Below are 27960 nucleotides of genomic sequence, written 5' to 3'. Positions count from 1 at the left end.
TCATAGTTCCTCTGGAAAATAAACAGGTGTTGTGGTGCGGGCGGGGGTGTTGAAGGCCGACTTGGCAACCCAGTAGACCTAGTCGGGGGATGAAGGCAGATCTGGCAACGCAGGACTTCTCGTCGTGACTCATGACGGTCCCTCGCTTGGAAGCATATCGATGGCTTAGAAGCGACGCACAGCTCACATCGCCTTGTGTAGAGAGACGTCGGGAGTCGTGAATCCCAGCCGAACAAAGCAACGATATTAGACGTAAGTAGGATATGCCCGGTGTCTGATAGTATGCCTACATGTATCCTATGTTGTTTAATAGTGCAGCCCGGGTTGCAACGGGCTGGCGTGCTGCTGTCTCACACCTTGGAGTCAACATCTGAACTTTCTTGGGCTTATCGCCATCCAAGTGTATGTAAAAGCCTCGACTACTTTCTGAATCAGAGTTTGTGTTGGTAATCGATAGGTACACCACAAACAACGCGAACACGCAGTTTAGTGGCTCTGGTGTTGGCGGTTAGCTAGTCTTTCTCATGTCTGTTTAGTTATTCTTTAACATTCCATATGGTGCATTAAAAATAATGAAACCACTTGAAGTAGGCCTACTTTTTTTTTGTTGCTATGTGGGATGCTGTGCCTCAACGTTTAGAGAAGACTGTAGATGGGCGGATTTGAGGTTTGACATCTGGGGGGATGACTTAATAATCTGTGGGAACAAAATAATTTGTGGCCACAGTTTAATAATTTGTGGGAACGAGATAATTATTTTGTGTCCACGAATTAACAATTAGGCCTATCAAAGGATTGTGTGTTGTGATGTCTATTGTTGCAGCAACGTCTATGCAACCCATTGATGCAGCTTCGATATGGTTTTAATCATATTAATTAATTAAATCATATGAATCGGCATGACCTCACCTAGTGTTCGAGTTATAATCTGAGCTTTGTGGGGGTCTCTTGGGGGTCTTTTAGGGGCAGAGATAAATAAATAATAGCCTACCCGGTGTGCGTTCGAGTGAGAGAAAAGAGAGCGAGGGGGAGACTTCACTGCTCATGACTACGTGTTCCGACTCCAACACACGCACACGCACGCACATTTCAGAAAACGACTTATTTTGACCATCTTGAAAAGGTATGACGGCGCACACCGCACAACAAAAAACTAAATGCAATCATCTTACCGTTACGAAGAGTAGACCAAATGTCACGTATACAATTATTCTATTGAAGTCTAACGCAATACTTTATTGTATAGCCTACTATTGTTGTTTTTAACCATAGCAATACATTTCACCATTTTCCTCAAATGCATGCGCTGAATAGTGATCTGGTTGTGCGTGCGTGCGTGCGTGCGTGTGTGTGTCTGTTGGGTTATCTGGGGCTATAATAGGCCTAGTTGCCAAGCCTCGTAAGGAAAGTTCTACAAGTGTCGTTGTCGTAGATCGCACCATCTTTCCCCGTCTTTGTTAAATGCGACTGCATCACCTTCTCTAACATGATCAGCAGCTCACGGATTTCACTCTTATCTGGTTATCACTTGATTGCTACATCCTATATAATCCAGATAACCAAACAGACAGGCACGCACGCACGCACGCACAACCAGATCACTATTCAGCGCATGCATTTGAGGAAAATTGTGAAATGGCAATTTTAAAAACAACAATACTATACAACAAAGTATTGCGTCAACGACTTCAATAGAATAATTGTTACGTGGCTTTGGTCTACTCTTCGTAAGATGATTGCATTTACTTTTTTTTGAAGGCTCTCATGTTGTGTGGTGTGCGCACAACATCACTTCAAGATAAGGCAGGCAGCAGGCAGGCATATGGGGCTCCCACGTAACTCAAACCCTGGCCTAACCTCTGCTGCAACAATAGACAACACAGCACACAATCCTTTATAATTGTTAATTCGTGGCCACAACATAATTATCTAGTTTCCACGAATTATTAAACTGTGGCCACAAAATAATTATCTTGTTCACACAAATTATTAAACTGTGGCCACAAAATAATTATGTCGTTCCCACAAATTATTAAATAGTTCCCACAGATTATTAAGTCATGCAAACAGATGATTAAGTCGGGCAAACAGAATTTTCTTTCCCCAGATGTCACCAGAGTGGCTCCGTAGCGAGTGGATCATTGATTACATTAAATTCTTCTTAGATTTGCCCATGCGCAGTACTTCTATGATCTGGTACGTAGTCCTACTATCCGTATAGAGTGGATCGTTGAATTTGTTTATGGTTTTGCTCATCCCTTTATATGGACCCTTCCTCTGTGGTGTTTAAATGTGAGTAGGTACTACAGTAGATCCTCAGACACATTTTTCTTCTTTTGCCAAAATAAACCTAATTATGGGGATTGACTGTTGACTATATTGTGTAGTTTCTCTGCTTAAAAACTCCCTTTAACATGCCCCTATGTCTTCAATGTGTTACCGTGTATCACCCAGTATAGGCACCAGAGCATCACACTACCGTAAATGACACAAATTATTTCTATACGCCAATGAACAAGTCCGAAAAAAGATCCAAACTTTGCGATTCGATTATAAAACAATTATCGATGCATCTTGATTCAACAAAAAAAAAATTATTTACATTTCCATGCAGGATTTTCAAAAAAATGTATATATACATCTGACTTTGCTACTCAGAGTTTGCTAATCACTTCCTACTTGTGCGATGATCATTAAAGACAATCAACAGATGAATTACCTTATCTAATATATTGTATTAGATAAGGTCATTCTAATATATTAGATAAGATCCTAAAATGTCAACATGTTATCCATCTGTATAACCTTATTTTTTTTTTTTTTCCAACCATTTTCAGCTTTGGTTTGTTGGACCCTAGTCTGCTTCCTCCTGCCGCCGGGCTGCTCTAAGCCCCCTGATTGGAGGGGCTCCACGGGAGCTCTCTCCCGATTGGCCAGCAGACAGCTTGTCTTCATTTGGTGCAGATGAAGACCAAGCTAGCTCTGACTGAAATTAGCAGCTCTCTTGCTGCTGGCAGCAGAAGCGTTTCCTCGACGACTGTCTCCAACAACCCTGCTTTGTATCACCACCAGCCCCTTCATTCCATCAATCTGCCTTCTGAAGGTCGCCAACATGTCCCACGATCTGTATAACCCCTATTCCCCTGAGAGCCAGGATTCCCCACAGCGCCCTTACCAACCTCCAAACGTAGGCCCTGGCAATGTTGGAGAGCCTCCTCACATGGTCCCTGGTTCTACCCATGCATCTTATGGCGTCTACGTATACCCTATGCACCCTGGGTCTATGGGCTATATCCCTGGTCAGAGTAAGCCAACCACTGAATTGGAGAGTTCCATTGATGGCCACATCAAAGGAGCCCGACAGGATGCAGGCCTCTTAACTGCTTGGCCTCAGGGATCTTCGGATTTGGGGCCCACTGGCTATAGATCATCACCGCCCATCTCCGATGGACAGTTTTATAGATATTCAAAAACAATGCCAAGTGGTGCCCCAAATTGGCATTGGCCGTCGGGCCAACAAATAAGCAATTATCACTCCACTTCATCCTCTGCAACAAATGTTCCCCCATCACATTACTCACAATCTTCTGAGCGATATCCATTCTCCCGTTATTCAAGTGTCGATGAATGTATTAGAAGCAACAGGCCTTCTACTGCAGCAGCAGATTCTGCACCGTCTCCTCGAGTGTCAATGGCCTATGAGCATCCTTCCACCTCCAGAGAGGCTGATTACAACCAGCCCATAATCACCCGTGAAGAAGCCATGGACGTCCTCAAACACTTCGACCTTCATGAAGAAGACTGGGAGGAACTCTGTGCGTACACAGATGACCAGCTCTCCCTCCCTAACCTACACTACGTGCTGCAAGACATCCACCAAAAGAAGGCAAAAAACTCATCGGCTGCCTCTAGGTCAAGCACTGGCCACCAGGCTCAAGGCAGCCAGCGTGCCCCAGGAACCAGGGCGGTGTCCCAGGCCGAAGTAAAGCATGAGGCGCAAGCTTCTCCTACCTTTCAGCAGCCGAGTAAAGTGATTGTATGCAAACATACAAGTAAATATACCTTAGGCTTCCATGAAGAAGAAAAGGATGGAGGACACCCCAGCACCAGTTACATGAGCCAAATGCGGGACACTCAACCAAAGGATGCAGCACCAGCCAAACCCGGTGTTCCAGCATTCTCCAATGGCTCACAGAGATCCAACATCCCTTCTCTTGTTAACAGTCCATTACCAAGTGTGAAGGCTTCTCTGAGCCAAAAGCCAGCTGCCCAGTCCATCCAGACTGCCATCGCTTCCTCAAAGAAGGAACCTATTGCGTTGCAGCCAGCAGCACCTGTTACTAAACCTACTGCCACCAACATCATACCTAAGAGGGGTTCCGGTGCTGATCGTGTGGCGTCTTCAGCATGTCAAAGAGCAGCTCCAGGTACTGGAACTAGGAGTGAGAGACCAGCTCCAGGTACTGGAACTAGGAGTGAGAGACCAGCACCAGGTACTGGAACAAGCCACAGACCAGCTCCAGGCCCCAGAAGCACCAGTCACGGTCCCGCTCCGGCCGTTGGGACTACCATTCGAAAACCAGCACCAATCATAGGAACCTTCAGCCACAAAACTGCTCCAGGACCCGGGACTACCAGGCAGAGACCAGCTCCAGCCACAGATCCAGGGCCAGTTCCCACCCCTAGGTCCATCCCTATGAACCAGGGGCCCCCTCCTGCGTCTGACGTGTCCATCCAGAGGCCTCCGCCAGCCAAGCCAGCCGGCAACCGTGTGCCGACGGCGGCCCTGATCAGCGACTACATGGGCGTCACACCTGATCTTTTCCCCCACACCTGTAGTCTCTGTAACAAACCTTGTGTTGGCATGAAGGTGAGTACATCAGTTGTGGTTTTTATTGCGCCTTTTGGGAGCTAGTTTCCCATACATTTCAAGTTGGATAAGCTTGGGAACAAATCATCACTTTTTGTAAAAAGACTATGGCTAAAGTGTACTATAAAAGGGTTCCTAGCCAGCAGATATGTACAACCCAAATTTGTCATGGTCGAAGAATTGATTGGTTGGGTTCGCCGATATGGAAGAAAAATTTACCTTACATTATTATGCTAACATATACTTTTCATCTGGCCTATATGCTATATAAATATTACAATGGTGAAGAAAAGCTTAAGAAGACAAGTCACTACCCCTCTCGAACTATGACCTGGAGTGGTGTCATAAGGTCTGTTGATTGACTTATCTGTGTTTACCCACTGACATAGAGGAAAAACAACAGATTGGGAAACTAGGTAGACATGGTGTGTGCAGGAGATATCGTAAATAACAACATTCTTGATGGACAGAAAGGGAGATATAAGGAGGGGCCTGTGACTAGCTCTCCAGTTCTTTGTCAAACCAACTCGGCTTTGCTCTTACTTGTTCGCAAGTAAAAATAAAGTCTTTTGTCATTCTTGCTCCGGTGTTAAATGCGGTTTATCTACCACACCGACCGGTCAGAAATTAATTCTGTAGTTAGAAGCAGTGATGGGCAACATTACTTTTAAAAGTAACTTGTTACCTAGGGAGATTACTGCCATTAAAAAATTAACTTTCAAAGTTCACTACTCACCGATATGACCGAGTTTATTGCTGAGTTGAGGCAATAATCTGATTATTTGCAAAAGTCATCAAAGTATTACTTTTAAGTTTAACTGAAACACAGGATATTGTCAATGTCCCGCTTTGCCAAATGTGCACATGGGCAGGAATATTCACTCTTCCTCCTTTTCAAGCTCTTGTGACATTCCTCAATAAAAGAGCTAATCAGGACATTGTAATTTATGGGTGTTTGCATTTAAACTCGTCTTAAAAGTGTCATTGGTGAATATTTCTTTAAGATATATTGCACTCTGATGATCCGATGATGTTCGATGATCAGTTTTTAAGGCATACCAATGCCATATTACCATACCGACCAAGCTCGCCATACCTCCCCATATGGAAGACTTATTTTTCTCAAAATATAGTCTAATCTGCTTTACCCAGTCAATATGTCCATTGTGTCGTGTATTGCGTCAGCCTCAGTTACTTCAGGTCCAACCTCAACCAACCATTCTGTGAGGCGTGTCATTACATCAAATAATGTATACTATCATGTATTCATTAGGCCAACATACTTGTCATACCGTAGGACCCCATCATAGTTGCTTGTAACTATATTTAGGAATTGTAATATTGTTTTAAAATAATATTTTGCTTGATTATTTAAGATGTTTGGCATGGTCCAAGATCTGAAGACAACAATGAAAACTCAATTTTAAAACATCTTAAAGTCTGTATTTTACTTTTCTTGTGGATTGAACATCTTGTATGTTGTTGAGTCAATGTTTGACAAATATTTCTTGGTACATTAATTTCAATACAAAAGACACAATTCAGATTCATATTTCTGTATCACACACCTCTAAACGTAATCACTTCCTCTGTGTGTTTCCTCCAGGACTGGCTGGACCACAAGAATCACATAGTACACCTTGCCAGTTGCAGACTTCTACGCAGACAGTCAGTGAACCTCATACTCAAACTAGACAAGAAGCTGTTGTCCTAAATGTTGGAGTCTGATGTTTAGAAGCATGATGTGCTTTTCTCTTGTCCAGGTATTCTGAGTGGGAGCCAGATACAGTTTCACTTGAGTAAGTTCCCCTAACATAAGTCTCAAACTGTGTGTGTGTGTGTGTGTGTGGCCTACTAAAGCATAAATAGATGAGAATGTTTTATGCTTTAACAAATGTGTCAATGATGGGCAGCACATGACATTAAACAATGAGATTAACATCACTCAAAGCTTAACAGTATTTGACATTACTGCATGTCTGCTCGTCTTCCTCCTTTAGCTCTGCCCCTAAAGAATCCCAGCAACCCCCCACGACTACCACAGTCCCCGCCTCCTCCCAGAGTTCCAGGCCAAGTCTCCAGGCAACCAGCCATGGAGGTCCTGCCCCGTCAAACTCTGCACCTCCCTTGCCGACTTCGGAAACACACGAGACTTGGTCTCCACAGAGGAAGAGATCAAGGTCCAAGTCTTCAGGAAGGAAAAGGTCAAGGTCTCCACGGAGGAAGAGGTCAAGGTCTCCACGGACGAAGAGGTCAAGGTCTCCACAGACAAAGAGGTCAAAGTCGTCAGCGAGTTTGCGGTCCCCAGATAGGAAGGAAACCAGTGGGAGAGCTAGTTCACCACTTAGCTCCAGACCTGTCCACAGGTAACCCATATTCCTTCAATCTCAATGGTGTAGTTCACCAAATGCATCTGCACTATCCTTCATACTCACTTACTTTAATAATATACAAGATTGAAATCAAGCTTCGCATTGATAATAATAAGACCTCCTGTCTATCCTTTCCACCTTACCTTTTTGTGAATGGTTCCCTCTTTCTCAATAACCAGCTGTAGAAGCCGCTCCCGTTCCTCATCAAGCTGTACCGATGGCCTGGTATTCATGCTAATCTTGATCCTCCCAGGTCCCGCTCTGGGTCTCGATCCCCTCACCCCTCCTCTCAGCGAAGACTGTCGCGCAGTCGCAATAGGAGGTCTTCGGGTCGCAGACAAGAGGAGTCCAGTGTAGAACAGCTGGCCAAGAAACTACTGGAATCCTCTGGTAAGAGACCAGGTAGCGAGTAATGGAGGGAGGGAGAGAGAGGGAGAGTTACAGGTAGAGAGACCTCGTGGATAAACCAGGAGAGGGAATGATTTAGTCTTTACGCACAGTAAAACCTTACGGGTACTTTTCATAATACTTAGATTAATCAAATTTGATGTCTATCTCTTATTCCTACTCTAATCGCCTCTTCCTTCGATCTTTCTTGCCCCGTCTTCCCCTGATCGTCACGCCTCTTCTCCTCTTCCTCTCTACTTCCCCTCTTTCTCTCCATCTCCTCTTCTTCCCCCTGTTGTCTTCCTCTCCTTCTCCCGCTCCTCTCCTCCAGGTGTCGAGTGCTCCACAGGCTCCACCAGTCTAGAGCTTGTGGTCCAGTCTCTGGCCACAGTGCTGCAGGCAGAGCTGGCCAAGCTGAAGGCCGCTTCATCGTCATCATCCTCTGCTTCATCTAAAGATCAAAAGAAGCCACCCTCCTCTTCCTCATCTGGAGATGAACAGAAGCAGTCATCATCATCTAGAGACGAGAAGAAGCCATCCTCCTCTTCATCATCTGGAGATGAACAGAAGCAGTCATCATCATCTAGAGACGAGAAGAAGCCACCCTCCTCTTCCTCATCTGGAGATGAACAGAAACAGTCATCATCATCTAGAGACGAGAAGAAGCCATCCTCCTCTTCCTCATCTAGAGATGAACAGAAGCAGTCGTCCTCCTCATCTAGAGACGAGAGGAAGCCATCCTCCTCTTCCTCATCCGGAGATGAACAGAAGCAGTCATCATCATCTAGAGACGAGAGGAAGCCATCCTCCTCTTCCTCATCTAGAGATGAACAGAAACAGGCATCCACTTCTTCGACCAAAGGAGGGAAGGAACCACCTTCGTCCTCTTCCTCTGTTAAGGGAATCAAGAAGGTGCTGGTTAAGAAGAGCCAACTAAATGATTTAGTACCAACTGAATCTGCAAAACCTCAGGGGGTGAGTAGTTGAGTAGTTTATTTGAGTAGTTTTCACTCTCCGTCTTTCCCACTTGACTCTCTTGTCTCTTTCTCTGCGTCTTCCCCTGTGTCTGTGTATCTGTGTATAACTCTGTCTCCTGGGTCTAGTCGGGTCTCCTGGGCTTTGTACCGGCCCACCCTCCCCTGCTCCTGTCTGGGCTTCCCTCCACGGTCACCCAGCAGCAGGTGTTCTCCGCTGTGGAGAAGTTCGGAAAAAGCAGACTCATTTCTGTGGCGAGTGAAGAGGTGAGTGCTAACCCCTGGCAGTTTAACTCCTCAGGTCAGAGTAAACTTTGGTTGGACTGAACCAGACCCATGACATGTTTCCACTTAAAGTGTAAGTAAACATTAAACTGGAAATCCAGAGTTCTTGCGAGAGAAGATTTGAATTTTCTCGGCGAGTCACTCTGGGAACGAGCAATGTACTCACTTCCCTACGCCAAATTAAGGGCAGGTAGAGAGAGCTTTAGGTATCAATACCATATATGGATTCTATTAAACTGCTGAACTGCTGCTGCATCAGCACAGTGTACCGAAAACCTTGTAGAAAGAGGAAATGTAGCCCTGAAAAACAGGATGCCTTCGCATGCACACGCCAGCTGGCGACTGGTGTGTGCACATATAGAGCGCACCCAGGACACACCACGAGGAAATAGCACTTAGCCCTCTTACGAGGACCTCTCACGAGGAGATAGCACACAAGATTCAACAACTTGCTATGGGTAGACCCATGGTGGCATCCTCAAGGTGAAAAACTCACGAAAAACACAATGGTGGACCAGAAACATGGCTATTACGCACAGGCTAGAAGCCACTATAACACCCTAGACTATTACTACTACTACTACTACTAGGCTAAAAATAGACGCAGTAGCAAGTAGGTGGACCCAAACAGGTAGGGACTGGGAGCTCGCCTTTGGGGGGAAAGAAGATCTGTAACCGCAAACCGTCTCCAGATCCCCGCAGACAGCACCATGGCATGGTCAAGAAAAAATGTCAAGCATGTTAAAAACCCTCAAGCCCCATGCACATGGTGGAAGAATCCTATGCCGTATTGTCCGCATATGGGTATTACAGAGCACTTAGCACTACCCCTAGATACCCCAACATAGTCCAAGATAGTGACGGATATCCCTCCCTCGATCCCCTGTTCCTCATGCATGGGGGATTATGCCATTGGCCATTATATAGCACTAGACCTATTGGGCAACAGAGGCTCGAAGGCCTCAAAAGACACCTCACTCAAAGGAGATAGATGGGCGAATGACACTAGGGAACAAGAGGGGACATATTGCTCCAACACCATACCCGGTACTATTAAACACTGGGCAGATCTGAGGGGTATTCCATCAACCAAGCTAAGCGCAAAGCCGGGCTTGTTTCGCTTAGCCGGGCTTCTTTCAGCTGGAGTTGCGTTCTACATCTATAAAAATCCCGCCCGGCGGTCCTGATTGGCTCTACCATTAAATCTGGTGCCCAAATCCCGCCCAACAGCAGTGATCCCAGATGGATGAGTGGAGCTAGGTGGAACGAAATTCATCTGGCGACAGTCAGGTTACCTCTCCTAACCCCTGGTCCCCAACCACTCCTAGGTCGTCCAGTCCTGCGAGCCCAAGGAGACCGGAGAGTCCAATAGACCCACAAGCCCTAGTCCTGGGTTGGGCTTGGTTTTGGAACACAGAACAGAGGGAAGGGGGTTGGAAAACACCAACATGGCAGGAACCCCTACCGGAGGGAATGGCAGAGCCATCTCCCCCACCCCAGGAGGCAAAACCTCCTCGGTGGGACCCGGCCCGCCCCAAGCGGGGGCCAGGCATGAAAAGAAAAGATTGGGAAACCTCCCAGCTGGCAACCTAGGGCCCGGGCCCAAAATACCCGCCCAGGCGCCACCGCCACCGCCACCCCAAGCCTCCCAGAAGCAGGCCCCCCCAGTACCCCCTAGGGGTCGCAAACCGAGACTCCAGCCCCAGATACGGGAGACTAGAATCACTGGCCCTCCCAGGGGGGGCTGGCCTCCCCCTAGGGGCTGGCCCCCCCCTAGGAGGGCAGGGTTCGGCAGACCCACTCCCCCGCCCTTTAGCTCCCGACACCCAGTGATCCCTCCTTTAGGCGGGAGGAGCCGGTTCTTCCAGGTCCAGGGTGGAGAATGGCAGAAGGTCAACAACAAATACCTCAAAGACCCGGAATGGGCCTTCCACAACGCCTGTGGCCTACGCCGTGGGCCCAGGGGCTGGCCGTATTCAGTGCACCAGTTCCTGTGGCCCCTCGGCAGCATAGCCGAGGCAGAGCACCTGATATCCTGCTCCGATCTTCTGGACCACTGCCCACCAGCCCACGACGCCCTTCCACGGGGTGTCTGGCACGTCGCCAGGTGGCTCTATCGACACGGGCCCACCGGAAAACCATTCTGCATCCTGCAGAGCTTTGACGGGCAGAACCTCATTTATATCGAGGACCCAAGGACTGCTCCTATCTGGGGAACCGTCTACCCATGCTTCCATGGACGGGCATAGGTGCGTAGGAGGATGTCGTGTGCCCGTGGGCCACACATTGCCGCACCTAGCCCCAAACGTCCCTACGCCCAATTAAGGGCAGGACTTCCGCTTTAGGTAGCATTACCATATATGGATATATCTATTGAGCTGCTGAACTGCGTCAGCACAGGTTGTTCTCAATTTGCGTTCTTTTCTGTACTCGTGTACTGTTCCAATTCAAAGTTTGCATCACGTCAAGTACAGTCGTAAAACCCGGAAGTGTTCTTGATGCGTTCTTAAACTGGCCATTCCAACGAGGATGTATTTCGCACTCCCATGGTTTAAAATGTTAGTATGTAAGCTATAATAATAGGCTATATTGGAACATTTTAAATATATAACACAAATGTAGGCCTATTCATTAAAAATATTTACATACAATTTTAAAATGAAAGAGTCTGGGGTTTTGTTTTATATTTAAGCAATAGATCACGACAGGCTGTGAAATGTTCTCATTATACCACAGTTAAGGGGCGTTGTCCGTCCCGACGCACAGCGGAGGGATGGATATAATGAGCACATTTCACTGACTGAAGTGATCTATTGCTTTTATAAAACGGTTACATAAGTATGGAGAAATGAAAGTCGTAGACACTGTCGTAGATAAAATACAACATCTAAACAAAAACGAAGAGATTGAGGAAGCCGAAGGTTTGAGTGATAAAGATTTTATTATTACTCGAGAACAAGCAACAACAAAATCCTGAGTTGGTTTGACAAAGAACTGAACAGCCATTCTCCGGCCCCTGCCTTTATGCTCCATTATGCCCATATATCATCCATACGTCGTAACCTCATCCCATGCATTTTTCCCTTTTTTGGTGACATGTGGCGCCGTCTCCCTGCGTTCTTCCCTTATTTGGAGACATATTGCGCCGATTTACAGCTCTCCCTGGACCTCATTGAGGCCCAATCTAAACAGAGCATTCCATTCGGTGCAGCCCGTGGATCCAACACACTGAAGAACATATATATCAGATACACATCATGTGAGGAGAGCATTTCTTTGGTTGCTCAGTGTTTCTCCACACTCATTTAATTATTATAGCATACTGGGCAAGATGTTGATTGCATATTGCTTAACAAATTTCTCCTATTACACTCTCAATTTTGAAAAAATGAGAAATTCGGAAAAGCATTTTTTTAACGAATACAAAATTGTAGTCCCTCCTGGCTGCCTGCAAAGTGCGAGGCGGTTGCTATGCAACACACTGTAGCGTCCTTCAGACAGAAGGCTAGAGACGGTAGCTCGGTTTGCCGGCAAGTTAGGTTAAGTTAGGTGCGGAGTGATACTGAACTCTGTAAACTGAACGGGCGTCATAGCTGTGTGTATACGTTTATTATCAAATCGCTTGATTTAAGTCACGCCGTTTTATAAAATCTGTTTAACGTCGATGATAGAGGAAACCCATCGCAACGGAACTTGTGTGTGTGTTTCAGTCAGTTGTGTTTTTTATATATATGTGGTGCCCCCCCCCCCCCCCACCAGGAGGCACCTGAGAACGCACTCTGCGGTCCAGATCATGTGCACTCTCTTTTTTTTTTTCTGAACATCACTTCTTACCCTGCTGTCCAGACCATGCGCCTAAGTCCTGGGCGTACCCAGTTCTTCAGCCTCGCCGGGGAGAGATGGCACAAGGTCAACATCCGACACGCCGCTAATCCGACCTGGGCCTTTGACAACATGAGTGGGCTCCGAGTGGGTCAGAGGGGACTGCCCGAGGCCCTCGGCTTTGGCACCGGCATCTACCCCTTGCCCAGCGCGAGGCCAACCCGACACATCGTCCGTCAGTCGGATGAGATCGGGCATATCCAGGCCCGGAAGTGCTACGACACCCCCAGCAGGTTGATTAAACACATGGCCAGGTGGCTCTATGTCCACCGTCGCACCGGGAAGAGATTCTGCGTCCTCCAGAGCTCAGATGGGCAACACACCGTCTTCATAGAGGACCCCCAGGCCTCACTCTGGGAATGGGTCAGCTGGATGCGTAGTGCGTAGGGGGATGTGGTGCCCCCCCCCCCCCCCCCCCCCCCCCCAGGAGGCACCTGAGAACGCACTCTGCTATCCAGATCATGTGCCCCTTTTTTATGAACATTACTTCTTATCTTGCTGTCCAGACCAGGCGCCCTTATATGGACATTGCTTCCTATCATTCAGCATTACCCTTATATGTGCATTTCTTTAGGCAACATACGCCAACACATCATGTATCCACGCCTCAGCTAAAGAACCTGTATAACAACTACAGCTGTCTGTCTGCAATATGCTGACTATCTGATAGAAAAATGTGCAGTCTGTCTGATGGAAACTGGGCTGACTGTTTAATGAAAAAGCTGTGCTGTGCAGGTGTTCAGCCTAAACATGTACTTAGATACACAGGCCCCTTCCTAGAATCGAGATGTACAGGGCAGGATGTGGTTTGACTTCAATGACGTACAGACGCCCTCTGCATACAGTGTACTGTTTAGAACCGGCTAGAACCAGATAGATCACGCTTCAGCACGGTCCTCCCACTCAGCCTCCTGCAGGGCAACATTTCACACCTCAACCCGAGGAGATTGAGAAGCAATCGTACTTGAGTACAGTACAGGGCAACTTTGCCTAGTGTGAGTGCGCCCTCAGAGCACTAGGCCCTCGGACCCGATACCGAGGAGTTAATCAATCGCTTCATTTCTTTATTTAATTATTCCTTTATTTCTTTACAAAGTATATTACAAGCTGTATTTTCTGAATAAAACTACCTGACTACGTGTTGTAGTAGGCAATTAGATCCCTAGTTTTGACTCGGTCCTTACGAAGGCGATCAAGGGCCTTCGGGGGCCCCTCCCCCACCGGCAGAGAACCCGCTCTCTCAGTCGTCCGCACGGTAAGCATCATACAAAGGGTTGGGTGTCCTGACTTTGATGCGGGGAGTGAGGCAACATACAGAGGTTTGGTCCGCCTGATCTGTTCAGGGTGGTGTTCAGGGTCTGGGTGCAAACCCAGTGTTGATCGATGCGTGCCAGTGTAAAGACGTCAAAATGAACCGCTGCTCAGACAGAGCTCCACACATCCACACTCACCACGGCCTTATTATGAGTGGCTCCTGAGAAGATGTGCTTTGTATGCCTGTGTCTTTAGGCCAAGGTGTACTTTCAACAAGCAGCTGCCGCTCATGCGTTGCCGGGCTTTACGGAGCGGAAGATTGGTGGAAATCCAATCGCTGTGACACAGAAAGCGGTAACTCACACACTCACGTCACGTACTGTATCTCTAATGACTCTTCCTCCTTTCTGTCTCTAACCAAATGGTTGTCTTTACAGGTACCTGGGACAACAACAGTGCCAGAAGTAATGTAAGCTAACGTACAATGTTATATTCTAGATGAACCGTTGAATAAGTAAGGGATGATCACCGAGAGGCAGGGCAATAAACAGTTTGATATGCCCGGCTCGTGGAAGGTTACCGCCTTCCACGAAGCAGTCCACTAGCCGGGCATATCAAACTGTTTATTGCCCTGCCTCTCGGTGATTATCCCTTACTTAGAATCCAATCACATGACCTCTATCTCTCTACCTTGCGGTTCCTAGGTCCATCAATCCGGGCCCTGCTGTCAAAGTACAAAGCTCTGCCACAATGGCCACCAAGGTTGTGGCAGAACCTCCCTCAAGTTCCGTGCAATGCAACAAGCCGACCGCGCCCGGTAACAAAACAAACACACCCGGTACTAAGGGGACCACACCTGGCAACAAGAAGGCCCCACCTGGCAACAAGAAGGCCACACCTGGCAACGCAACTACCATCCCTGGCAACAAGACAACCACACCTGGTAACAAGGCTGCCACGCCTGGAAGCACAACGTACATGCCCGGCAAAAAGAAGATAACCCCTGGCAACACAACAACCACACCCGGCAACACAACATCCATGCTTGACAAGATGACCACACCCGGCAACAAGGCGGGCACACCTGGCAACACGACGACCATGCCTGACAACAAGATGACCACACCCGGCAACAAGGCGGTCATGCCTGGTAACACGACTGCCATGCCTGGCAGCACAACAACCATGGCCAGCAAAATGACGATGACCCCTGGCAACACCGTAAACACGCCTGTCAACAAGACGACCACACCCGGCAACAAGATGGCCCCGCCCGTTAACGTAACGATCACACCTGGAAACAAGACGGCCACGCCTGGCAACACAACGACCACAACCGGCAGCAAGACGCCCACTTCTGGCAACGTAACACCCAGGCCTGACAACAAGGCAATCACGCTCAGCAACAACACGGACATGCAAGGCGACACGAGGACAATGCCTGTACAACCGGTGGCCCCTTCACCTCCGGTTGCCAAAGTCTTCCCCACCGTCCTCTTCCTCAAATCACTTCGTGAGTATCTACCTCCAACCCCGATCATTCTCCAATCAATAAGTACCTTCAGCCCGGGGTTAGATTTGGGCATGGTGTGATTTTTGACCGCTCTATTTTCACTCTTATAAGAAATTTGACCATCACCTTGCTGACTTTTTACAACGCCTATTTTCTGTCTGTCATTTAAACAGAATGTCTGGATGTACAGTTTTGGACATGGAATGACGTAGGTCTAATAACGCCATCAAACACACACACAGGCAAGCACACACTGCCAATAATTAATCTCGGTCTCTTTGCCTCTCTCTCGATATAGTTCCTACGCTACGCCACTAGTGGTGCCCCCATCATGGTGACTGATCTGCCAGAGAAAGGCAACGGGGCTTACACTGAGTCTTCAATGTCACGTGTTTTGGAGAAGTTTGGCAGAATCGAATGTGACAAAGGCTTCATCCTTCCTTACAACTGCAAGGTAAAGTTGAAACATAACCATACATTGTACTTTAATCCTGCAACCATGTCACTTTGTACCGCACTGATCGTCTCCGTTATAGTGTATTTGTGTTCAGGGCATCAGTGTCATTGAGGTTCTTTTAGTGATGATGACTGCTTTGTGTGTCCAGGCGTTTGTAGCCATGACAGCCGATAGGATGGCGTCTCTGATGGAGGCGCTGGTGAAGGGAGCCCCCTTGAACTTCGAAACTGTCCGCCGTCACCTTCTGAAGGAGAACGACATCAGATGTCCGGTACGCACACAAACACACACAGGAAAACTACATTCTCTGAATCAGTGGAGGTTTTGAAATGATTTGACGTGAATACTGGGCTTAATCTGACAGAACAAAGCCCCCATCTCGACAGAGACCGGCCCCTGTTTTTTTTGCTTGTAATATATAATTACAGTATTTTATATTATTCTATAGTATAGAATTTAAGGCTAATGGAAGCCTTGGTTCCTTTGCACCATGACATCCAGCCAAATACCCCCTCAGAAGCTTTTTTCCCTTGGTCGAACATTGGTGAAGTTAGACTTTTCAGCCGACTGGCTTAGTGCTAACACTACCGCTGCGTCGATGCCACTTCCGGGATTTGGGGAAAGCGAGCAAAAGTCCTCCGCAAAACTCACAAGTGTAAGGAAAAAGCTAGTGAATTCAACACTCCATAGAAATGCATTGACAACTGAAATAATTCAATTATTTATTTAGAGTGTTGAATTCACTAGCTTTTGTTTTTTTTCCTTACACTTCTTACAAATCTCGGAAGTGGCAACGGCGCTAGTGGTAGCGTTAGCAGCAGACAGTTGAAGCTGTGTTATTATTAATAAACTCCTGGTGTACTGATGGGAACCAGTTCCACAATTTATATTGAAGTGGCAAAAAAGTAACTCTTAGATACACCTAACCCTGTTTTTCAGAAGGCAGAAGCCGGTGGATCACACGGCTCTACCCCTGAGGGGTCAGAAAACCCCATTGATGGAATTGAAGGGCCAGAAAAGCCACATCCAGAGTTTAGGAAGCTAAACTTCAAAAGATACATTTGGTGTCTCTCGGCAGACGCCACCAGAAAGAAATGGTGGTTGGGAGCAGTCGGCCCCATAGCAATCCCCTTTAAACCCCCAGCTGACGAAGGATTAGCACCCAATGAAGAAGTGACACATCAATGTCCTGATGATATCCCCATGGGCCAAGAATTAGATGGGCGGGTCTTAAACCCGGTAGACCCAGAACACGCCCAGACCTCCCAAAAGAAAAGGGAACCATACGACCCAGCAAGTGGACATGGTAGCCAACAGAGGACGAGACTTGGACAAGCTGGGGAGATGAGCAACCACGGACCGCCTTCTCCTCCTCCTAACACCCATCCCCAAAAAAGACCTAACTTCGAGGCCTGCACAGGACCCCCCTCATGCTGATGGGCCCCCCATGGGTCATGGGGCCACATTGAGCCCTGGATCCCCCGTCAACGACCAGCGCGCTCTACACACAACCCAGAATGCTTTCAACGTACCGCATGGGGAGGCCCCTACAATCCGAGGACAATGGCCCGAGGGCCATTCCCAGGCAAGAACCAGCTGTTCCGGATCCAGAACGGGGAGTGGATTAGGACGAACAATATCAGGTTGAAAGACCCGCGATGGGAGTTTCAGAACGCCTGCGGCCTCCGGCTGGGACTCCGGGGATGGCCCCCAAGGATCGGGGTCTGCCAATACCTTTGGCCCCTTACCTCCAGCAGAGAAGCGGACCACCTGATGCCGGCCTCCACTTTGATCGCCAGTGCCCCATCCCAGGAGGACACACACGAGAGTCTAATGCTGGGGTGAGGCTCCTTACAGATGGAATTAGGACTTGGCATAGGTGCATAGGAGGATGACCTGATGTGTCCTGATAGGACCCACTGAGTTGATGCACCTAGCCGCTCCAGAATCAATCACGAAAAGGACACAAAACCACGCTGTCAACAAATGTTAACTTACATATATAAATATACCTTATATATACCTTATATATCTTATTATATAGAGATTTAGAAACACTCGAGATGTGTCAAGTTCAAAATGCAATCAATGGTAAAGAACACATGGACAAACGGGCAGACGGCGGGAGACATTGACGGCATAAGAGGGCCACTGTGAGGAATAGTGTGTGTGAGAGTGTGTCTCTGTAGGCCCCATGATATGACTACCATACTTTAACTATAACAGCATGTGACACGAAACACAAGTGTGATCCTAAGGAGAACACACGCACATTGTAAACCCACGATGGCTGTTGCGTCAGCACATGTGTCATGTACTGCACATCAAGCCCTGCGGGCGAAATAGGGAAAGTAACAAGAAATGTTTAACAAAGGAACATTTGTTGAGAAAATGGATGGATAACTCAGACTGCCAGATGACATCGGATAAAAGACAAAAGCGGGCATAAAAAGAGGACCATCCACGCTAGGTTCTGGGGTTAGTTAGATGACCATCTTCTTGGGGCGGGCCGTGTGATACCCTTTCTGAACTGTTGTAACTACTGATCTGCTGTTTCTAAAATGTTGTATTGCTGATCTACTGTTTCAACGATAAGTGTACTGACTACCTCAAAGAAAAGCGGAACTATCATGGCCATCTGTTCATAGAAAAGACTGGACTTTCAGCGGCACTACCATATATGAGCAGAACGTCCTCGCGAATAGTGCTGCCATATGTGAAAAACATCGAACTGCTGAAATGTTGTAACTGCTGATCCACTGTTTCAACACTAAGTATACCGACTGCTTCGAAGAAAACAGGAACAATCGTGCACATCTGCTCATGGAAAAAAACAGACTTTCAGCAACACCACCATATACTGTATGAGCACGACTTCCTCATCTAATAGTGCTGCCATAATATGAAAAATATTGAACTGATAAATTGTTGAACTGCTGAGCTGCTGCGTCAGCACAAAGTGTACCGAATACCTCATAGAAACAGGAACCCCCATACCCCTCTGTCCCTGAAGAAAGCGGAACATAGCTTTGTCGCAACGACGCATGCGCCTGCCTTCGCATGCACAAGTCAGCTGTCAACTGGTATATATCGAGCACCCCCAGAGGGGTATTCCATCAACCAGGCTAAGCGCAAAGCCAGGCTTATTTCGCTTAGCCAGGCTTCTTTCAGCTAGAGTTGCGTTCCATGAACATGACTTAAGGGAATCTCCGCTAGGTAACCATGTCAATTTATCCGACCAAACTAACCTGGTCGGGAGCAGGTTAACTGTCAGGCTAACTTGAGCGGTGTTTCAGAGAAAACCATCTGTCAGCAACAATTGTACCAACAGAAGGTTCCGCCAAGCCTAGTCCTCACAATTTTGTCATAAATGTACATATATGAAGTACAAACAGCGTTCACTAAGGGTCTAAAATTAAATGATTCAATGAATTGCTATCTATTAGGCCTACTACTGCAGCTATTTTTTCAACACATTTTTACACAAATCTATGTATTATCGCGTAATCAGGAATCAGCGGCTGGGTGAATGGTCTAGCACTTTCCCTGTGACAGGCGTGACCCGAGTTCGCGTCCAGAGTATTTCATAGTTTTCTTGGAGTTGGCTTCATTTTGTAATTCCCTAATTAAGAATATTCAAAGAAATGGAAAATAAATGGCATGAAAAGTTATTTGATTTCTCTAGTAGGCCTAATCCTTCCTATATTACTAAATGCTTGGGGATAGAACCCCGGACGACCGGGTGCAAGTCCGACACGTTAACTCGAGACTATCTCCCTGCTTCCAAATCCATGGTCAATATTAAATTAAAATATGTTACGCTTAATACTACTTATGCATTCAACAGATCGCCGATTTTTGTGCCAGGCAGCCTCCCTGTTTCTATTAATGGTTACGGTGTTCCCTTTTTGAGTTATTATATGCTTGTACTCCTCATAAACCTCCACAAGCAGCTTCTGTTCGCCGCTGGAAAACATCCCGCTCGGTCCTTTTCGGACATTTGATCCATGATTCGACATTCACGGTTATGGGCTGGTTACATATCTCGTGAACGTGCGTAATCCAGGATAACGTTAGCCTGGCTTGAACTAACCTGAGCAAAGCGCCGCTTTCGTTAGCGACTTTGATGGAATACCCCTCTGGACCCTCTCGGCAGCACTTCTTCTCCTGCCTTCTTTTACTCAGATCTAGGTTATCGTAGCACTGACCCACGGGGTCTGATAGAGTCACTCGTTGACTTTATAGGACCCCGAGAACTGCTTCTTCCTCTCCTTCCCTTTCTCCCCCTGCTAGCTTATTGAAGCAGCCTCTACGGAGAACTTGAGCTGCAAGGACCACCCCCCTTATCTTATCTGGTGTCTGGTTTATTGAGATAAATCCTACGCAGTACCAAGCTGCGAATAATGAGAATATTTCTCTGGTATCTAGTTTGCTTGTTTTGTTTATTGATAATTGCTTGTATTGTTTATTGATATTTACTTGTATGGTTTACTGCCCACTCAGTCTAAACAGACTCAATTGTTGACTCTAATAGACATGCCAAGAAAGGAGTGTGTAGGCCTCTTACTAGAAACCCAAATGATGATTTAGTATTTACGATTTACTACTGACTATATTTTTACTATATTTGACTCTTTTAATGAAATCGTAATTTTCTGTAACATTGTCTAAAATGGTATTATATATTAGACTGTTAACATTTAACCTCTTTCTCTTGACAATTATTTTCTCTGTCAGTGTAAACAAGTTTTTTTTTATCAAAATAAAACTACCTCACTACGTTTTGTAGTAGGCAATTAAATCAGTTCCTCTGTGATTGATCCGGCTCCCCAGTAGGGGCCCGACCGACAGCCCGCAGCTCTCCTAGCCCTTGCACGAGAGGTAAGTGGTGCATGGTACAAACAGGGTTGATGGTGACTGGTCCGGAGAATGAGGCAATACAAAGAGGTTCAGAATTGTTCCCCGCTTCGTGGCCCACAGGGACTGAGGTGGTAAGAGACACCCCAGAGTTCGATCGAAACGAGTGTTGCCTAAATTTAGCTTAACTTCGTAGGGGCTTAAACGAGTGACCTGTGTTGGACACATTGACCAGAGTCTTCCTCCACCGAGCTTAGCTGAGGATCTCTAACACGTACCAGGAGGGCCAGCACAGGTTAAGCCCCGGGGCCGAAGAGAAACCAGTATAGGGTACCCCCCCTCCTAGGCGACGGCTCAGGAGAGGTCTTCCCACCTAGTGCGACTGAAGGTTCTCCCACAGCCCTCATGCTATAAAAACCCATTATAGGCGAAACACTCTACAGTAGGGCTGCTCGATTATGGAAAAAAAATCATAATCACGATTATTTTGGTCAATATTGAAATCTCGATTATTCAAACGATTATTTTTGAGTTTGAAAACATGATGCATTTATTCATAATTTCTCTCCAAAAAAAAACCACTTATTAAATGAGAACTTTGAAATTTCCCCTTAAAAAATACACAAAATGGTCAAATAGAAAATAAAGTCCAGATATGAATCTAGCTGTTCTGCAATTTCTATAAATAAAAAAAAATAAAAAAAATAAAATAGTTTCAACTCGATTATATTAGTTTGGTGATCGTTTCACTCTGAAATCGAAATCGCGATCAAAATTCGATTAATCGCCCAGCCCTACTCTACAGTGGTGACCAGGGACCCTGACCTGAGATACTGTTTCACGATCCACTTCAATATAAATTGTGGAACTGGTTCCCATCAGTACACCAGGAGTTTATTAATAATAACACAGCTTCAACTGCCTGCTGCTAACGCTACCACTAGCGCCGATGCCACTTCCGAGATTTGTAAGAAGTGTAAGGAAAAAAAACAAAAGCTAGTGAATTCAACACTCTAAATAAATAATTGAATTATTTCAGTTGTCAATGCATTTCTATGGAGTGTTGAATTCACTAGCTTTTTCCTTACACTTGTGAGTTTTGCGGAGGACTTTTGCCCGCTTTCCCCAAATCCCGGAAGTGGCATAGACGCAGCGGTAGTGTTAGCACTAAGCCAGTCAGCTGAAAAGTCTAACTTCACCAATGTTCGACCAAGGGACAAAAGCTTCATGATTAACGTCACTATTGTGTGACCTCTCAGCACACAGGACGGTGAACGGACCAGAAGACCTTGAGGTGAGTCGGCCCGTCTGTCTGTCGGCATGCATCCCAGCGATGAAAAAAAAATCTCCATTAGGGAGTAGGGCCCTACTTTGACCTTTTTTTCTGACTGACGATGTTGGTGTCTGTGGGGCGTTCTCCCCCATTCTCTCTAATTATTTTATTCTCTAACTGGTTCTGTCCTGAAGTGGGCGGAGACCTATTTGACTGGGCAGAGCGTTGTCATGGTGACAGGGCTGCCGTTGGCCTTACTTCGTGGAGAAGGACGTCAGCCGTGTGTTCTACTCCGTGGTGATACTACCTCTGCAGAGAAGGGTACGCAAGCACACCCACAAACTGTGTTTCCATGTCATGCAAGTCCTTTGAAATTCCTACTCTCTCCTATTATGTCCTTTCCTTTCCATTTATTTTCCCCATTGCCTCCTCTTCTCTCCACCTCTCATCCCTCCTTCTCTTCTTTAACCTCCACTCTTCTCCTCCGCCCCTCTCACCTCCTCCTCCACTCCTGTTGTTCATCTCCTCCTCACTTCTTCTCCTCCTCCTCCCTCGTCTCCAGGCCTTCATCCACTTTGACAACGGTGTGAAGTGTTTCACTATAGGAGGATGTGACCTCACCCTCCACTTCCTCCTGGACCATCTTGAGCCCTGTGTGTTGTGATGCCATCACGCACGCACTCATGCACGCAAAAGTCAGTAGAATGCAGCAATACACCTGACCTCAAAGAACTAAGCCAACTTGCATGAATCATAATACTTTCTGTGTGATTAACCCTGCTATGTACTAATGCGTGCTTGCTTTGCTGCGTTAAATGCAGTTTTTTCTGTGGTGAATGATTGTCCATGTGTTGAAGGAATCCCTCTAAACTTTAAGTGGGGATTGTTTTTACGAGGCTTTGCCTCCCACTAAGAGGAGTGGGAGAAGGGCACCTCTTGGTGTTATCAATTTATGGCCCCAGGTGGGCCGAATGTTTAGACTGAGAAAGGGAGTGAGGGACAGAGAGAACCCTAACTCACATTCCACTCTAGTTTATAAGTCTACACCAAATAGTGTCAGCAAGCAAGCAAAACATACGCACGCACACACGCGTAGTAACACACACACACACACACACACACACACGCACACACACATACACACACACCACATACATACACACACACACACACCACATACATACACACACACACACACACCACATACATACACACACACCACATACATGCACACACACACACACACACACACACACACACACACACACACACACACCACATACATACACACACACACACCACATACATACACACACACACCACATACATGCACACACACACACACACACACACACACACACACACACACACACACACACACACACACACACAGATACAAATAACCCCCCCCCCCCCACACACACACATGTATTTAAACCCACACACGCGCACATAACCACACACACATAGATAGACAGGTCTTGAGCTATAACTCTCTCCTAGGGAAGGTCACATCCTGGGGTTATCAATTTATGGCCTCATGGGGCCGAATGTTTAGACTGAGAAAGGGAGTGAGGGACAGAGAGAGAGAACTTTTAATCAGCCGATGATGCTGACACTGATTACAGATTTAATATTTTGATGTTGCCAATTGATGAATAGTACTTTAATTATAAAGAAAGAAGAAATGTTTTTTTTTTTTTTTTCATTTGCTTTTTATTGAGTTTTCTTTTATAGAACATAAACAAAGGTGGTATATATGTCCGCAGGACATCAAATCAAAAAATAAAATAAAATACATAAAAAGTAAACATTAGGGAGAGGATCTATTTCTAATCCAAGGCACAAGTCAGAAAGTCAATTTTTACACTTATATACACACACTATATACACACACAAGTATAAGGCCACTCTAGTACATACTGTTGAGAGCCACTGCGCGACTCGGACGTCAAACCTAGTCTTGGTTGCGAGATTGCGCTTTACCGCGAGGAAGTCGAGCCCTAAGTGGGCCGAAGGCGCCCCCCACCGTCGTGGATGCTAGCGCACCCCCTGCTCGCTTCCCCCTAGGCTGCGGGACCGAGACGCGCCTGCCCACCACGTGTCGGATGCCCTCGGTCTAGCCCGTGTCGAGACTCCCGTTGCAGGCGCGCCCCTCTCAGTCGGTCCCTCACAAGGATGTATCTAACTTTACGCTGGCAACGCATCGATCAACGCTGGGTTCGCACCCAGACCGCAAACACCACGAACAGATCAAGAGGACAAAAACCTCTGTAACACAGCCTCGCTCCCCACACCAAAGTCACAACACCCCTTTGTATGATGCGCTACTCGAATCGAAACTGAGAATCTAGGCCTACTACAAAACGTAGTCAGGTAGTTTTATTCAAAAAAAATTTATTCAAAAATTTAAGAAATAAAAGAAACATAGAAAAAGCTATTTGCTACTCTGAGCGCGGGGGATAAAAAGGGAGCGGGGTGTCAAAAAAGAAGAAGTGGTGTCCGGTCTATTTATGCTCCTGCTTAACGTTGTTCTGGTTCTAATCGGTTCTAAGCAGTATATTAAACAGAAGATTTTTGAGGTCAACATTGAGGTCAAACCGCATCCTGCCCAGTACATCTTGATTCTAAGAAAGGGCCTGTTGTTTCAAAACGTGGGACATGTTGCAGGTGGCACAGCTGCATATCAGTTTTTTTTTCCATCCCACAGTCCGAACAGTTTTCACTAGACAGTTCAACAATTCAGTAGTTCAATAGTTCAACAGTTCAACAGTTCAACAGTCCATCAGGTACACAGCATATTGCGGATATACAGTTAAAGTGGTTATACGTGTTCTTTAACTGAAGCGTGGATATATGATGTGCTGGCATATATTGCCTAAATAAATGCACATATAAGGTAATGCTGAGGATACATGATGTGCTGGCGTATATATATATTGCCTAAAGAAATGCACATATAACATAATGCAGAGTGACAGGAAGCAATGTCCATATAAGGGCGCATGGTCTGGACAGCAAGGTAGAAGCAATGTTCATCAAAAGGGGCACATGATCTGGAAAGCAGAGTGCGTTCTCAGGTGCCCCCTGGAGAGCACCACAATACTTATTGATGTATATTGTATATACCTAAACCATACATACATATCACCCACAGATTTGTATCTTACATGTAACCATAAAACAACCCTGCTCTTTAACAGAATTATATTGAACTGAATTATATTATATTGAACTGAGGGATACATTGTACATTAGTGCTATATAAAGTTGGACCATAAAGTTGACACATAAGAAAGCCAATTTATTTGACAAATTTTCCTCGAAAATATCTGTTCTCAATTTAAATGTGATCCTTTCCATTGTAAATATAGTATAGACCAAGTCAATCCACTCTTTAATGGTTGGTGTGTCTTTCTTAAGCCATTTCCTGGTGATAGCCTTTTTGCATGCCACCAACAAAACCCTCAACAGGTATTTATCACACTTTGCTAAACAAAGCTCTTCCAGATCTCCCAGATACATTATTTTGAAATTGATTTTCCTCTTAAAGACTGTCTCCAGTACGCCCTGGACACTTCTCCAAAATGGAGCCACAGATGAACAATTCCAAAAAATGTGAAAGTGATTGGCCGATGCGTGTCCACAGGACCTCCAGCATGTGGTCTGATTAGAATATTTACTCTTTTGCGCCGGAGTACAAAAAAACCGAGTCACATTTTTCCAGCTAAATTCTCTCCAGGAGGGAGAGCTTGTCGTTACAGATTGCTGTCTACAGATCCTTTCCCATTCTTCCAGTGTAATTGTGAAACCTCCCTCTGCTTCCCACCATGTCTTAATATGCAAATTATGGTCTTTTTTCAGATCTTGAAGAGCAAAATACAATTTTGAGATCACTTTTTGATAGGGAGCATCCTTATAGGCTCTCCTGAAAATTCCAATGATCTGTTCTTCTAATAGAATTTCAGATTTTAAAATCCAATGTTTTATATATGTATATAAGGATTAAAGTAATCTATTGTGATACAACGGTCTGTGTTGTGATACAACGGTCTGTGTTGTGATACAACAGTCTGTGTTGTGATATAAAGGTCTGTGTTGTGATATAACAGTCTTATGTTGTGATATAACAGTCTTGTGTTGTGATATAACAGTCTGTGTGATATAACGGTCTGTGTTGTGATATAGGTGCCTAAGGAAGGAGAAAGCGACAAAGGACTGGCTGTTGATGACGGCGATTGAGTACTGCAGCATGAGAGCGCTGAAGTTTATATTTGACATCATGGAGAACACTCAGTGCCTCAGCTGCCTGGTCCTCTCTAACCGGGTACGTCTCACTGTGACCCTGGACAGGTGGAGGGGCAGGTAGAGGGGCAGGTAGACGTCAGGTAGAGGGGCAGGTAGACGTCAGTTAGAGGGGCAGGTAGACGTCAGTTAGAGGGGCAGGTAGACGTCAGGTAGAGGGGCAGGTAGACGTCAGGTAGAGGGGCAGGTAGACGTCAGGTATTTAGAGTGGTAGGAGACAGGTACTTACCATGTCAACAATAACATGTCTCTCTCTCACTCTCTTTAACTCTCTGCTCTCCTGTTCCTATGATGGATTCTGTTCTGCTACCTCTCTTTCTTACTTTCTCTATTTATCTATTTATACAGGTGGTATCCCAGATCCCTCGTGAAAATGTACAACGTGATTGCAAATCTCATCATGGAAAACGTCAAACTATTCGAAGAAAGGTATGTGTGTTAATTTGCTGGCGACGTCAGTCTAATGGAAAATACACTCACAAAAGTGTATTGTTGTGTGCCTTCAGAATAAAAGTGTGTGTGCAAGAGTCGGTACAACATTTTAGGGTTTGTGTTTTTGCTTAGAACCAGCAGTGTAAAAGCCCCTACAAAGTAGATAGACGTTATGTCCAAGGCCTTTACCTTGTTAGCTACTGTCTGTCTGTCTACAGCGTCCAGTAAAGTGAAGAGGAGGGAGGAGGAAGGGGCGGAGCCTAAGAGAGTCCGCTCTCACTCTCCCTCCGTTGCCAATGACTACACCCTGCCCCCCCTCACCCCCTGCAACCCCCTCGGTGAGAGAAGAGACACAAATGTTATGATTTTCAGTACAATTCAATGTTTTTTTTGTGGCATGATTTCTCAATTCACTACCACTCCTTTTCCCCGGCCTGTCTGGTTCCCTCTGTCTCTATCGGTCTGTCTCTGTCTCTAGGGATGGAGCATGTGGTTCCTAAGGCTGGGTTCTACTGTAATCTGTGTTCTGTGTTCTACGAAGACGAGACCAGAGCCACGACACTCCACTGCAGCGGCTTGGGTCACTACTACAACCTGAAGGTACCTTTACTCACTTTTTCTCAGTCACACTCACTCACTCACTCACTCACTAAACACACCTCCCTCCTCTTCTTCTAGGTGTTTTACCAGAAACTAAATGAGGAACAATCCAGGAGCCAATCAGGAGGCTCCGCTCCTGGACACACACTGGACGATGCTAGCCCTGCCTACGACTTTTCAGTTGTTTCAGAGGTCTACCCTTCCCAAGTCGTTATGAGACGGCGTTTAGGTTTCAGTAGGAAGACGGCATTGATCTTACTTTTGACTTGTACATTTTTAATAGTTTTATATTTTTTCTTCACATGTCTGAATTGATTTGGGATGTTTCCAGTTAGGACTTAAATTACTGGAAACTGGAGCTCTCCTCTGGACTTGATATTTGGAATATATATATAGTTTATTTCTCAATGTATCATCTGTATAATATGTTTATATCTCTTTATGTAACCCGTTTTGATACTTTTTGATACTTTTGATACTAAATAAAAATGAACGATTT

At 46.0% G+C, this 27960-nt stretch overlaps 1 protein-coding gene across 1 annotated transcript; it reads left to right on the top strand.

The window, feature by feature from the left end:
- Positions 1-131: 131 nt before the first annotated feature.
- LOC311368655 (uncharacterized protein) lies at positions 132-27906 on the top strand. Its single transcript, XM_084487455.1, has 19 exons — positions 132-252; positions 2838-4870; positions 6477-6538; positions 6634-6669; positions 6871-7236; positions 7496-7632; positions 7961-8604; positions 8733-8870; positions 14280-14378; positions 14462-14493; positions 14729-15537; positions 15711-15745; positions 15836-15991; positions 24272-24285; positions 26313-26451; positions 26936-26960; positions 27080-27199; positions 27340-27461; positions 27540-27906. Exons 2-19 carry the CDS (start codon positions 3113-3115, stop codon positions 27774-27776), a joined length of 4929 nt encoding a protein of 1642 aa, XP_084343581.1. The 5' UTR covers positions 132-252; positions 2838-3112; the 3' UTR covers positions 27777-27906.
- The last annotated feature ends 54 nt before the right edge of the window (positions 27907-27960 follow it).

The sequence above is a fragment of the Micromesistius poutassou genome, assembly GCF_964030765.1.
Source record: "Micromesistius poutassou genome assembly, chromosome: 23".
In the NCBI taxonomy this organism is placed as follows: Eukaryota; Metazoa; Chordata; class Actinopteri; order Gadiformes; family Gadidae; genus Micromesistius; species Micromesistius poutassou.
Note: the sequence above shows the minus strand (reverse complement) of the source record. Positions and strands in the feature narration are given on the sequence as shown.

What these genes read in the sequence shown, in the direction of transcription:
- LOC311368655 (XM_084487455.1), top strand. Translation starts at nt 3,113, where the DNA reads ATGTCCCACGATCTGTATAACCCCTATTCCCCTGAGAGCCAGGATTCC. An exon ending in AACCTTGTGTTGGCATGAAG is followed by an intron (nt 4,871 to 6,476) that starts GTGAGTACATCA and finishes TGTTTCCTCCAG; the next exon opens with GACTGGCTGGACCACAAGAA. An exon ending in GAAACTACTGGAATCCTCTG is followed by an intron (nt 7,633 to 7,960) that starts GTAAGAGACCAG and finishes CCTCTCCTCCAG; the next exon opens with GTGTCGAGTGCTCCACAGGC.